Source organism: Xiphias gladius, chromosome 6 (genome assembly GCF_016859285.1).
Source record: "Xiphias gladius isolate SHS-SW01 ecotype Sanya breed wild chromosome 6, ASM1685928v1, whole genome shotgun sequence".
Classification (NCBI taxonomy): Eukaryota; Metazoa; Chordata; class Actinopteri; order Istiophoriformes; family Xiphiidae; genus Xiphias; species Xiphias gladius.
Window position 1 is genome coordinate 3153402 of NC_053405.1, and position 12453 is coordinate 3165854.

Below are 12453 nucleotides of genomic sequence, written 5' to 3' on the forward strand. Positions count from 1 at the left end.
GGGGTTCCAGTGACTAAGCATTTGGGTGAGTTCCTTATTTTTCTGGCCTTGACCCCACTTTGTTTTAGCATCACATCCAGTAAAAGGATTTTTGGATTAAAAAGACTGACCGCATTTGAACCCACATATCGCTGACTGTGCCAAAGAACACTCTGCTTTACTTGGTGTTCCAGCTGATACGGCACAAGCTCAGATAAATGCTCTGCAGACATCTGATGACCTGGGGTCAATTCTCACTTCCCTAAATTTTTTTTCCGCGACTTTCATCGTAACGCCCTGGATTTCACTTCCCGTGTCTTGATAGGTGCCGGTGTGACTGAAATGAGTCATGGAGGAACTGCGCCAAATCGATCTGACCTACATCACTGAACGTATCATCACCATTTTCTGCCCCCCTAAGTGTCCGGAGGAGGCCTATGTGCGAAACCTGCGGGAGATTGTTCTCATGCTGCAGTCGAAGCATGGACACAACTACATGGTGAGATGACTGGAACAGACGGTGCTCAGATCTTAAGTTACAATGTAGAAATACTCTGTTACGAGTCCCGCATTCAGAATTGTACTTCGGTAGAAGCAAGGCGGGGTTACCAACAGGGCAAAGTGGACAGCTACCCCAGTTGGCTCCAAATTCCCAGGGGCCCAGCTGTGATGGGTCCTCCATCCTCCATCTTTTGCCCAAGTAAACATATTCAATTTGCTTTATCTTGTCTGACCAACTGTAGAAAAAAAAAAAAAAAATATATATATATATATATATATATATATACGAAACAGAAAAAAACAGAAAATGATATATAACTGATAAAAAGAAGTCGTCTCTCAGTGAGATCTGAAAGCACGATCCTAAAATGCTCCAAGGCTGCCATACTGTGGTTTTATGTGTGTCGCAAATTTCACCCTCAATAGTTTGTTTTAATTTTTAAGTGTTTTTTTTTCACATTCTTCACCCTTTGATTCTTAAAAATGCACATTCCTAACAAATCACATTGGTTTCCTCACATTTTTAACATCTTTTTGGTCACTTTGATGTCAAGTCATTTTTAATTATTCTTGCCCAAAAATCACGTATTTGTCTCGCTTTACACTCTGTGCATCATTTTACACTGACCTGCACAAACAGAGACATTTATTTTGAAAATTGTACATGTTTTTAAGTTTTAATATCTCCCAGCCAAAAGTGGGTTTAGTTGGCTGTTGATAAGTAGCTTTATTTACAAATGGTATGGCCATGTTTTGAGGTTTGAAAATCAGATTTCTTTTATATGCAGAGTATTTCCCCACACCTCCACAATTATGTAATATATAGAGCAAAAAGTAAATGCTATAAAGGGTACAATGAGACTTGATTTAAGACATCCTCAGTGCTATACAGTATTACGATAGATTTTGGGTTTTGCTGCTTTGACCTGATAAACTCTAGAGCAGTTTGTTACGTATTATCATTACCAAACATTTAATTTCAAATACTCTCAATTTTAAATCAACAGAGAATATATATCTATATAGAGAGAGAGAATATATATGATCACCGAAGATTATGAGTTTAGTTTTAAATAAGTAAATGTAAGTTCCTGTTCTACACCCACTGTCTTTTCAGTTCAGTTTTCAGAAAGTTAATTAAATTATTTCTGTCATGGAAAAATCAATTTCCTCGTATCGTTTTATTCCTTCTCGCGCTAACTGCTTTTCCTTTCTTCTTCAGCTCATCAATCTCTCACAGAAGAACAACACTCTCACACAGATGAACCACAAGGTAGTGATAACACTTCACATGGCTTATTTACGAGAATAAATATTGCAGTATATGGTAAAGTACAGAGTGTGCGTGTGATTTGTCTGTCAGGTTTTGGACACAGGTTGGGTGGATCTCTTGGCTCCCAGCTTGAATCAGATCTTCAATGCGTGCACGACAATGGAGAACTGGCTGCAAACGAACCCGAAGCATGTCCTGGTGTTACACTGCAGGGTAAACTCCTCTGGCTCCTCTGCACACACGGACCCGGACGTGTTCTTTAAATCGATCTGCCAACTGTAGGTAAGAACGTAAAATTTATTTATCCTGATTCTGGGTCTGTCCTCCACAGGGACGTAAAGGGCGGCTCGGAGTCCTTCTGGCCTCCTACATCCACTACAGCAACATGTCCGCCAGGTAACCCTGATGTCACGGTGAATTTGTTGAAATATGACAGGGTAAAGGATGGTAAAGGAGCATTTAAAGGTCCGTTTTAACTTCAACTTTATTAATATTTGCAAACCAGAGGAAAATTCGGTGACAATGATGACAATGCTAGCAGAACTTTGAGGCTGCACTAAATGCTATCATGGTCAGAATGCCATTGCTAACTTGCTGGTGTTTAGCAGTTTTAATTAGGTTAGCGTGTTAGCATGCTAACATTTGCTTAATTAGCTCTAAACAGAAAGTCCAGCTGAGGCTGATGAGAATGTCATTAGTTTTGCAGATATTTGGCCATAAACTGAAGTATTGGACAAGTTAAAGTTTTGATCTGATGATGGTGTTCGATGAAAAGTTGGGGGATCAAAGTTCTTACAGTTCCTCCTCTGGGGATCAATTTAATGGCAATCCCTTCGATAGTTATCGAGATATTTCACTCAAAACAGCACAGGAGAGAAGCCGGAGGATAAGGAAAAGTTCGGAGGATTTATCGGGGGCATAACTGTCTGTACAAAATTTTACAATCATTTGTAAATTATTTTTTTTATACCAAACTGACCATCCTTCGAGCCATGCCTCTAGCGTGGCTAAATATATACAAATATCATGAATATACAAAGATACATAAAAAAACATACAATGGAAATTTAAGGTGATAGTAAACAGCAAATCAAGCCAAGGAGATACTTCTACCATCCTGGATAGAAGGTGGGAGATTCAGACACGGCCAAACATAGAGCGAAAAAAAAAAAAGAGATGAAGCCATGGCTACAGAGATAAGAGGAACTTCAGTGTTCCTGGGGTCCGAGGAGGTCTTCTGTTCTACTTGTATGGACTTTGGACAAAATGTTAGCGTGTATGTTTCAAACCCAATCTTTTCAGCGTCAGTGCTGACTGGTCCATCACCCAGGCCGAGGTAGCTCCACAGCTACTAGCCAAATTGACAATTAAAATCACATTTGGCACGGATCGCATGGTCCCCAGAGGATGAATCCTGAGAACCCCGCCCCCCAAGCCCCCGACCTTTCATCCAGTGCCTTCATCAGGCCAAACCGGCTCAAAAAGAACCTTTTCACCTTTCATGGGAAACTAAGTCATTGTTCAAAATCAATGCAACTCCAACTGTAAAAATTAAACACACCGTATTGACATTCACTGTTGGACCTGTTTGCAGATCAAAGAGCACTGACAGAACAATAGGCAGAGTGAACAGAGGCTGATCCTTAGTACGTGTCCATCAGCCAAAGGGCAGGACGTCTGAATGAGGAGACTGAAGTAAACTGTTGTTTGATTTCTGGGCAGGGATCCTGTTACTAGTGGACACCAGTAAATTAACTTACTCTTAATTTACCTTCGTACCAGACTCTGGGCCTGTAGAAGGCAAAAGACACTGCTAATTTCAGTTAAAGGCATTTTTAAAAGCATTCAATACAGTCCTTGCAGTCCATGTCATTACATAACTTCTGTTTTATGGTCTCCATTTTAGCTATTAAAAGCTCATCGTCTTTTAGCCATGTCTAATATTGGATTGAGGTGAAAGGTCAGTTAGAGGCAGTAAATAGGAAGATCAGGTTGATTGCCATACGGTTGGTTTGCACGTGTGTGTGTGTGTGTGTGCTCCCTGTTCACGGCCGAGCAGCTGACTCACTGTTGAGAAAAATCTGATTATGGCCATTGTTCCTTTGACAATGACCCTGTATGTGCCTGTTTGAGTGAATGCAGGTAGGCAAAGGTTTGCGAATGATTGTAAATCTGATCTGACTGGTTCAAGTCAGTTCACTGAACAAAGAAAGTTGTGGTTTATAGTCATGCAGATAGTTTGGGTTTTATTTGTCCAGGTTTTTTTTGGGGGCGGGGGCATATTTTGTCTCTGAGATTTCAGCCACCTCAATACAATGGAGATGAATGTGTTTTGTTAGTGGTGCATTGAAAAAAAATAACACAGAAAAAATTTCCTGTTTTTCAGGAAAAACAAGAAACAACAGTGTATTTTGCAGATAAGGCACAGAACAGACTTTCAACGATTTTCATAGGGACTATTTATTCAGTAGAAAGTAGTTTGGGGACGCACGTTCTGGAAAGGCACATTGCTGTTGAATATTTTTAATCCCCGAAAGGGAAAACCACAGATTTTACACATCAAAGTCTGTTTACTGGTCCTGGGGAGTATGACTGCCTCTGTGAAAAAGTGTGGAAAGCCTTCTGTGGCTCCAGAGGGAGCTGTGTGACGTCCGATGAATGTCTTGAGTCCTGAGTCAGCGTCGGTTGCGTCTGTAGACTGCAAGTTTGAAAATTAAAAAGTAACTTTATGGTTGGAAAAATCAGCTTATTCCACGGACGAAGTGTTTGAATTTCTCTTTCAGCTTGTTCCAACATCAAACCCAAGACACTATGGTTTCGATGGAAATTATTCAAATCATTTTAGACACATTTTCCCAAACTTTAGAATAAAGTTTGGTAGTTGACAAAAAACAATCTCACCACAAGGTCCATTTAGTTCCTCACCCCGAGCTTTCAATCGTTTCACTTTCCATCTTCGTCAGCAGGCGGAGTTTGCCCCAGTTGTCATGGAACTATAAATGTTCAAATTTCCATCTTTTTGGTCCGTGTTTAGTTGGCTTTTGTGGAGCTTTTGATCATATCACATTATCTTCATCAGCAAATCAACGTCCTGTAACAAAGTGTACTTTTCAGTGCTGTGAGACAATTCTGCATTCGCTTTCGCTTCTACCGGGCTGGAGGCAGAATCTCTGCGGCAGACATTTCGAAAACCTCACTGCATGAAAAAAAACAAAAAAACAAAATCGAGAATCTGAAATCTGCATGGCTAGATTCCACCGCAGGGAACAGAGAAAGTATACCTTTTGCAATGTGGGTGGACCAGATGTCCCCGTCTGAATATATGCCTGTCCCTCAGTGCAGACCTTTCTCTCGACCACTTTGCCATGAGGAGGTTCTACAACGACAAACTGTCCGCTCTGATGACCCCCTCACAGAAACGGTAAGAACTGGCATGACCGAGCTGGATCACTGCAGATCAAAGGTCCGCACCAGTGCAGCCTTTTGATCTATGATGTAAACTTTTTTATCCTCTTGGGAAATAGCTATTATAATAAAGCTACTATAAAGTTACGAAACAAGGAGGCGACTAAATGGAAATCACACCGCCGCTCTCATCCAGTTAAATACTTGTGACGGATAAACTCAGTTGTTACATTTCCTTCCTCTCTGCAGGTATGTTTGGATGCTGGGGAGCATGTTAAAAGGAGGACTGAGGATTTGTCCCTCTCCATCTTTCCTCCTCGGTGTTGTTCTTCACGGCCTTCCCAAAATAAGACCAAATGGAGGTAAAGCAGCAGATGTCTGATCTGTCTGATCTGCAATCCAGGGAACCAAGTAGACAAAAGCAGTAGCGGCTTGATGTAGGAGTCCTCTCTCCTGCGTACTGTTTATCCTTCCTCTCTACTAAATGAAAGTAATTATACCAGACTGACTATTTGTTCACCACAATGTCCAGATTCTCTGTCTTTATTTTTTAATGATTAGACCTGTTTTTCAAACTTTACTCATATTTTTCAGAACATTTAAGGAAAACAAACTGATACTGTACCAAGTCAAGCAGGAGTTCTGTGCCCAAGTTCACACTTGTCCTTGACATGCGTTAGAGGGCCCCGCTTCGATTGACTTCGGACCTGTTTTTAACTTAGTCTCAACTCATCCAAGTCACGTCGAGACAAGCCAAGTCAAGTTGATTTCATTTATATAGCCCGAGATCACAAATCCCAACTGCCACCGCAGTGAAGTCTAAAGTAGGTTCCCTTAAACGGTGCGATAACAGCGATTTTACAGGCTCATTGCAGTCACATTCCGCAAGATGGCTCCAGTAATAAAATCTTAGTCACGATTTCAGTTTTGAGGCATGTCAGCCTGCCATATACACGTTTGGTGAATCACTGCTGTATATAAAAAAAAAAAACAAAAAACAAAATCGAGAATCTGAAATCTGCATGGCTAGATTCCACCGCAGGGAACAGAGAAAGTATACCTTTTGCTATGTGGGTGGACCAGATGTCCCCGTCTGAATATATGCCTGTCCCTCAGTGCAGACCTTTCTCTCGACCACTTTGCCATGAGGAGGTTCTACAACGACAAACTGTCCGCTCTGATGACCCCCTCACAGAAACGGTAAGAACTGGCATGACCGAGCTGGATCACTGCAGATCAAAGGTCCGCACCAGTGCAGCCTTTTGATCTATGATGTAAACTTTTTTATCCTCTTGGGAAATAGCTATTATAATAAAGCTACTATAAAGTTACGAAACAAGGAGGCGACTAAATGGAAATCACACCGTCGCTCTCATCCAGTTAAATACTTGTGACGGATAAACGCAGTTATTACATTTCCTTCCTCTCTGCAGGTATGTTTGGATGCTGGGGAGCATGTTAAAAGGAGGACTGAGGATTTGTCCCTCTCCATCTTTCCTCCTCGGTGTTGTTCTTCACGGCCTTCCCAAAATAAGACCAAATGGAGGTAAAGCAGCAGATGTCTGATCTGTCTGATCTGCAATCCAGGGAACCAAGTAGACAAAAGCAGTAGCGGCTTGATGTAGGAGTCCTCTCTCCTGCGTACTGTTTATCCTTCCTCTCTACTAAATGAAAGTAATTATACCAGACTGACTATTTGTTCACCACAATGTCCAGATTCTCTGTCTTTATTTTTTAATGATTAGACCTGTTTTTCAAACTTTACTCATATTTTTCAGAACATTTAAGGAAAACAAACTGATACTGTACCAAGTCAAGCAGGAGTTCTGTGCCCAAGTTCACACTTGTCCTTGACATGCGTTAGAGGGCCCCGCTTCGATTGACTTCGGACCTGTTTTTAACTTAGTCTCAACTCATCCAAGTCACGTCGAGACAAGCCAAGTCAAGTTGATTTCATTTATATAGCCCGAGATCACAAATCCCAACTGCCACCGCAGTGAAGTCTAAAGTAGGTTCCCTTAAACGGGGCGATAACAGCGATTTTACAGGCTCATTGCAGTCACATTCCGCAAGATGGCTCCAGTAATAAAATCTTAGTCACGATTTCAGTTTTGAGGCATGTCAGCCTGCCATATACACGTTTGGTGAATCACTGCTGTATATAAAAAAAAAAAAACAACAAAAAAACAAAACAAACCCACGAGCTAATAATGTTTATCTGCTTGATAAAGATTATCAACCCGCATCGTCCATCTGTGCTCTCGTGGTTTCAAAATGCAACAACAACAGAAAAACCTCTTTGGCCGTGCCCATCGCACTGATTTTCTCAACTTGATACCAAAATTACGACTCTGGATTGGCAACCAGGCATTTCTCCACGTTTCCCCCACAATTGTCAACTTTTGGCCGAGGCTGTGCAAGCTCCAACATTTTGTTTTTAACCGCTATCTTTTGGAATTCTTCTTAGGTCTCTGCCTCTTTCTGAGAGTCTACCAGAACCTACAAGCCGTCTGCACGTCGGCAGTTTAGTAAGAAATACAGCACATCCCGACACAATAATCGCTGAACATGACACACGGGATGTAGCCGCTAATGTGTGTTCATCTCCATCGCAGCCATGTTGCTGCAGGACAGACGGACCGGCTCTACTTTGTGCTCCAGCCGGCTCAGCTGCTCAAAGGGGACATCATGGTGAGTGGAGATGTGTCTGAACATTATTGTGAGAAACGCCTCAGCAGTTTTTAAAATCATTTACAGGTTATCGTCACTACTATTGCAAAAAATGCTAAATGCTAATTATTTGGACCCAGTAGAAGGAGCCAATAGGAGCCTTGCTTTACTCTATTTTTTTTAATGTATGAAACTGAATTTATTTTTGTAAAATACAGTTATTGTGTTCAGCCTCCCTCCAAAAAAGGCCTCTCCCCAATTAAATTTTTTTTTATTACTATTAATATAATTTTTTATTTTGTTTGGTGACACTTTATTTTACCAATCCGTAATTTCCAAATAATTTCCTAATATTTTTCGAAGAAGTTTCCAGGGAAATTGTTATTTGGTACTAATTCTAGGGAAAACAGGAATTTCCTGGAAAGACAAGATCAAATTAAACCCAAGTGAACTTTCAGTCATTATTAATTTATCATTGAAAATAAAATCCACACACGTTAGACTGTTTGCTTGGATCTAGACAAATTTCACATTTTTTCAATATTCAACTGACCTGATGTCTGATAAACTAGAAGACTCTCTAGTTTACATTAGTTATGACTTAAATTCATTAATTGAAAGTTTCTATTTTCCCTAGAATTAGTACCAAACTGTATAATTCTATCCAGGAAGAAATTGTGGGAAATTATTAGAGAAATGATTTGGAAAGTGCAGCCACGTTAAATGAAGCGCTACCATTTCTTGTTCTATTGTAATGTCTCATATGTTGGCAAAGTACTAAAAATATAAATAACGATATAATACACAAAATTTAAAGTCAATAATAATAAACAAAAATTAAAAATCAAATTTACAAAAAGTAATGCTTCATCATTAATAAAAACCAAATTTGACATTGTCCAACTTCCCTGTTATTTAGCTTTGTCACACTGACTGTAGTGGAGCGGTACATATACAGTACGTGTGCTTACATGGTTACTTTCTGATCTTAGGTGGTTTGCTACGATAAAGACAGCCGGTCAGCCAGCCGTCAGGTCGTCTTTCGTCTCCAGTTTCACACTGGCCTCGAACACGGACACACCCTCACTTTCTTGAAGGCAGACCTTGACTGTGCCAGTGAAGGTATTTATAACCCGCCGCTGCCAGACTCTGCCGTACGCCGCCAACTGTTTTTTTTAAACTGCTTTCCACTACTCCACTGCACTATCACTATCAATCTGTAACTGATAAATCCTTCAGTTTCTGCGTCTCTCCGCTGTCCTCCAATGCACACACCTGAACTAACCTTGGACCCCGTATCGGGTGCGCAGGTGTGTTGTACCCATGAGAACAGGTTACCTGAGCAGCTGCCTGATCTTCTTCTTATATAATATTCCAGATCCTCGGTTCCCAGAAGATGGAAAAGTGGAGCTGTTGCTTTCCCAAAGTCCTGACAAGACCGCAGGTAGACTCACTTTCACAAAAAGAGGATATTTGTTTTTTTCCTTTTCTTTGATTTGAAATTGAAGCTTGCAGCTACATAAACAGCGGGAACCAACAACCTTAGCGAACTGGATAAAAAAAACTGAGAATAAATGTGCAGGTGAAAATGTGTTTCAGATGCTTTTCAGTGGTTTTGCCAAGCTTCGATTCAGGATCTGCTGTATATTGGTTCGAGTTTTCATCCTTCTGTTATTATTCTAAAGGAAACAAGATCGAGAGTCTAATGCCACACTCTAGCGATTCAGACTCTGCCCTTAGCACGCCAGCACGTTCACAATGACAATGCTAACATGCTGATGTTAGGCAGGTAGGATGTTTCCAATGTTTATCTCAGATTTACTGTAAATGCGTGAACCAAATTTTCACGGAGATATTTCGCTCCGAGCCAAAAATGCGAACCTCACGGCGGCACCAGATAAAAAGTCGGGGGGGATCATCAAAGTCATTCGGTTTCATCCTCTGGGGACCGCGAATGGGGACCGCAGTTCACGACAATCCGTCCCACAGTTGTGGAGATATTTCTGTCTGGACTGCGCTGGTGTGCCACCCGACAGATCGACATGGCCACGGCTGGAGCCACGGTGCTCGCGCGTCTAAAAACACTCTCTAAGGTTCAACATTCAACATATTTGTGAGGGCTGCCAGTCATTGTCAGCGTGAGGGCCACTATGCAAACGGTCTGAACATTTTATTAATTTGGCACCATCCGGTGGTACCATCAACCCCGTCCCCTCACCTCCCGTGGATCCGGTCCAGAGACACTGAGATGAATGGACTGAAAGCAAGAAACACACACACACACACGCTGCCCCCATTTTCCTCCGAATTATTTCTTATTTCTATTAAAAAAAACTTAGGCCTCGAAGACACTGATGAAAGATGCTATTATTACATTTCCACACATAAGGACTTTAAATTTGGACTTTAAAGTGTTTGCACATAAAGTTTAACTAGAAACTGTCTTTTAGTGGAAATGAGTTCCAGCTACTATTCACAATGGAGGCTGTAGTTTATCCGCAGCAACTCGGCCTCGGTTTATAGACCGTTTTTTGTAATTTCTCATTGCTTTGAGCACAAAGTTCCATTGTATCCGCCGATGTATCAGAGTGGCAGCAGAAATCCCGGAGACAGATGTCTCAAGTGATTTAATATCAAAACTATTTGCTTGAGGAAATGAGAGAAATAAGCTTTGTGTGGCAGAAACACGCTTCTTCTGCTTCCCTGCTCTGTCCGTAATGTCACGACCCCTAACATCTATCTTGGTGACCCGGTGTGGGAGGACCCGAGCCCCAGGGTGTGGAACCGCCGCTCTCAGCTGGTACATACAAATACCTGGGCTCACACACTCACACACGCGCGACGCACACCGACACATTGTTTGGGCTACAAGTGATGAGCAAAGGCCGCCTGAGCTTCGTTGTGTCTCTCAGCTCAAGAAGAGGGAGACAGAAATGACTCAGTTTGAAGCCTGACGCCCACACAGGCACTCACACACTCGCTGATGACTGAAAAAGTTCATCAGCAGGGTCAACAAACAGTCACCCAGGCGGGGGCAGTGTTGGACACCGGGAGAAGGGCACGGCAGCCGGGTCGGCCGTCCGCATGTACAATCACACTCCTCGCCTCTCAACAGGAAGCAATATGAGGGGTTATCGCACACACACATCTGAAAGGAATTCAGATCGCAGTTACTGTACACAGGGGAAAACACACAGGCGGGGAAAACCGGGGCACTCAAACACCCATTCATTCAGGCGCGCGCACACACACACACACACACACACACACGCTGCCCCCATTTTCATCCGAATTATTTCTTATTTCTATTAAAAAAAATTTAGGCCTCGAAGACACTGATGAAAGATGCTATTATTACATTTCCACACATAAGGACTTTAAATTTTGACTTTAAAGTGTTTGCACATAAAGTTTAACTAGAAACTGTCTTTTAGTGGAAATGAGTTCCAGCTACTATTCACAGTGGAGGCTGTAGTTTATCCACAGCAACTCGGCCTCGGTTTATAGACCGTTTTTTGTAATTTCTCATTGCTTTGAGCACAAAGTTCCATTGTATCCGCCGATGTATCAGAGTGGCAGCAGAAATCCCGGAGACAGATGTCTCAAGTGATTTAATATCAAAACTATTTGCTTGAGGAAATGAGAGAAATAAGCTTTGTGTGGCAGAAACACGCTTCTTCTGCTTCCCTGCTCTGTCCGTAATGTCACGACCCCTAACATCTATCTTGGTGACCCGGTGTGGGAGGACCCGAGCCCCAGGGTGTGGAACCGCCGCTCTCAGCTGGTACATACAAATACCTGGGCTCACACACTCACACACGCGCGACGCACACCGACACATTGTTTGGGCTACAAGTGATGAGCAAAGGCCGCTCCGAGCTTCGTTGTGTCTCTCAGCTCAAGAAGAGGGAGACAGAAATGACTCAGTTTGAAGCGTGACGCCCACACACGCACTCACACACTCGCTGATGACTGAAAAAGTTCATCAGCAGGGTCAACAAACAGTCACCCAGGCGGGGGCAGTGTTGGACACCGGGAGAAGGGCACGGCAGCCGGGTCGGCCGTCCGCATGTACAATCACACTCCTCGCCTCTCAACAGGAAGCAATATGAGGGGTTATCGCACACACACATCTGAAAGGAATTCAGATCGCAGTTACTGTACACAGGGGAAAACACACAGGCGGGGAAAACCGGGGCACTCAAACACCCATTCATTCAGGCGCGCGCACACACACACACACACACACACACACACACACGCACACGCATACTGACAGAGGGATAAAAGCAAAATTAAACCCAAATTATGATTAAAACCAAATATGAAATAAAATCCGGCGCTGGGAAATCAGCTGGTATTATTGCGCATTCACACGTAGGCGTGTGTGTGTGTGTGTGTGTCTTGTTGTTGTTTAACTGACGCCTGAGCAGCGCTGCCTCTGTCTCTGCTGGTCTGTTTTTCATTTCCACGCGCAGGCAGAGAGCTGTGGCACAACGGAGCCTCCGTGACCGTGGACTATGACACCTTGGACCCCTTAGTGAGACGAGACTCCTACCAAGAAACGTCCCCCTGTGAAACAGGTACGGCGCGTTTTGGTGTCTTCAATAAGGAATTTACTTTCA

General features: G+C 42.6%; 1 protein-coding gene across 4 annotated transcripts in view; it reads left to right on the forward strand.

Annotated features, from left to right (window-relative positions):
* Nucleotides 1-290: 290 nt before the first annotated feature.
* LOC120790644 (tensin-3-like) overlaps nucleotides 291-12453 on the forward strand; it is a 49660-nt gene continuing 37497 nt past the window's right edge. For 3 of the 4 annotated variants that reach the window (XR_005707571.1, XM_040128393.1, XM_040128394.1), the window contains exons 1-7: nucleotides 6253-6358; nucleotides 6592-6704; nucleotides 7626-7686; nucleotides 7774-7849; nucleotides 8821-8950; nucleotides 9207-9272; nucleotides 12307-12411. Coding sequence is in view for 3 of the 4 variants with exons in the window: in XM_040128393.1 (XP_039984327.1) it covers nucleotides 6303-6358; nucleotides 6592-6704; nucleotides 7626-7686; nucleotides 7774-7849; nucleotides 8821-8950; nucleotides 9207-9272; nucleotides 12307-12411 (607 nt within the window). In the remaining variant the exon portion in view is untranslated. Of the gene's footprint in view, nucleotides 479-1702; nucleotides 1754-1843; nucleotides 1967-2084; nucleotides 2150-5090; nucleotides 5175-5407; nucleotides 5521-6252; nucleotides 6359-6591; nucleotides 6705-7625; nucleotides 7687-7773; nucleotides 7850-8820; nucleotides 8951-9206; nucleotides 9273-12306; nucleotides 12412-12453 lie in introns of those variants that run through there. The other variant, XM_040128395.1, reaches the window with a different exon arrangement.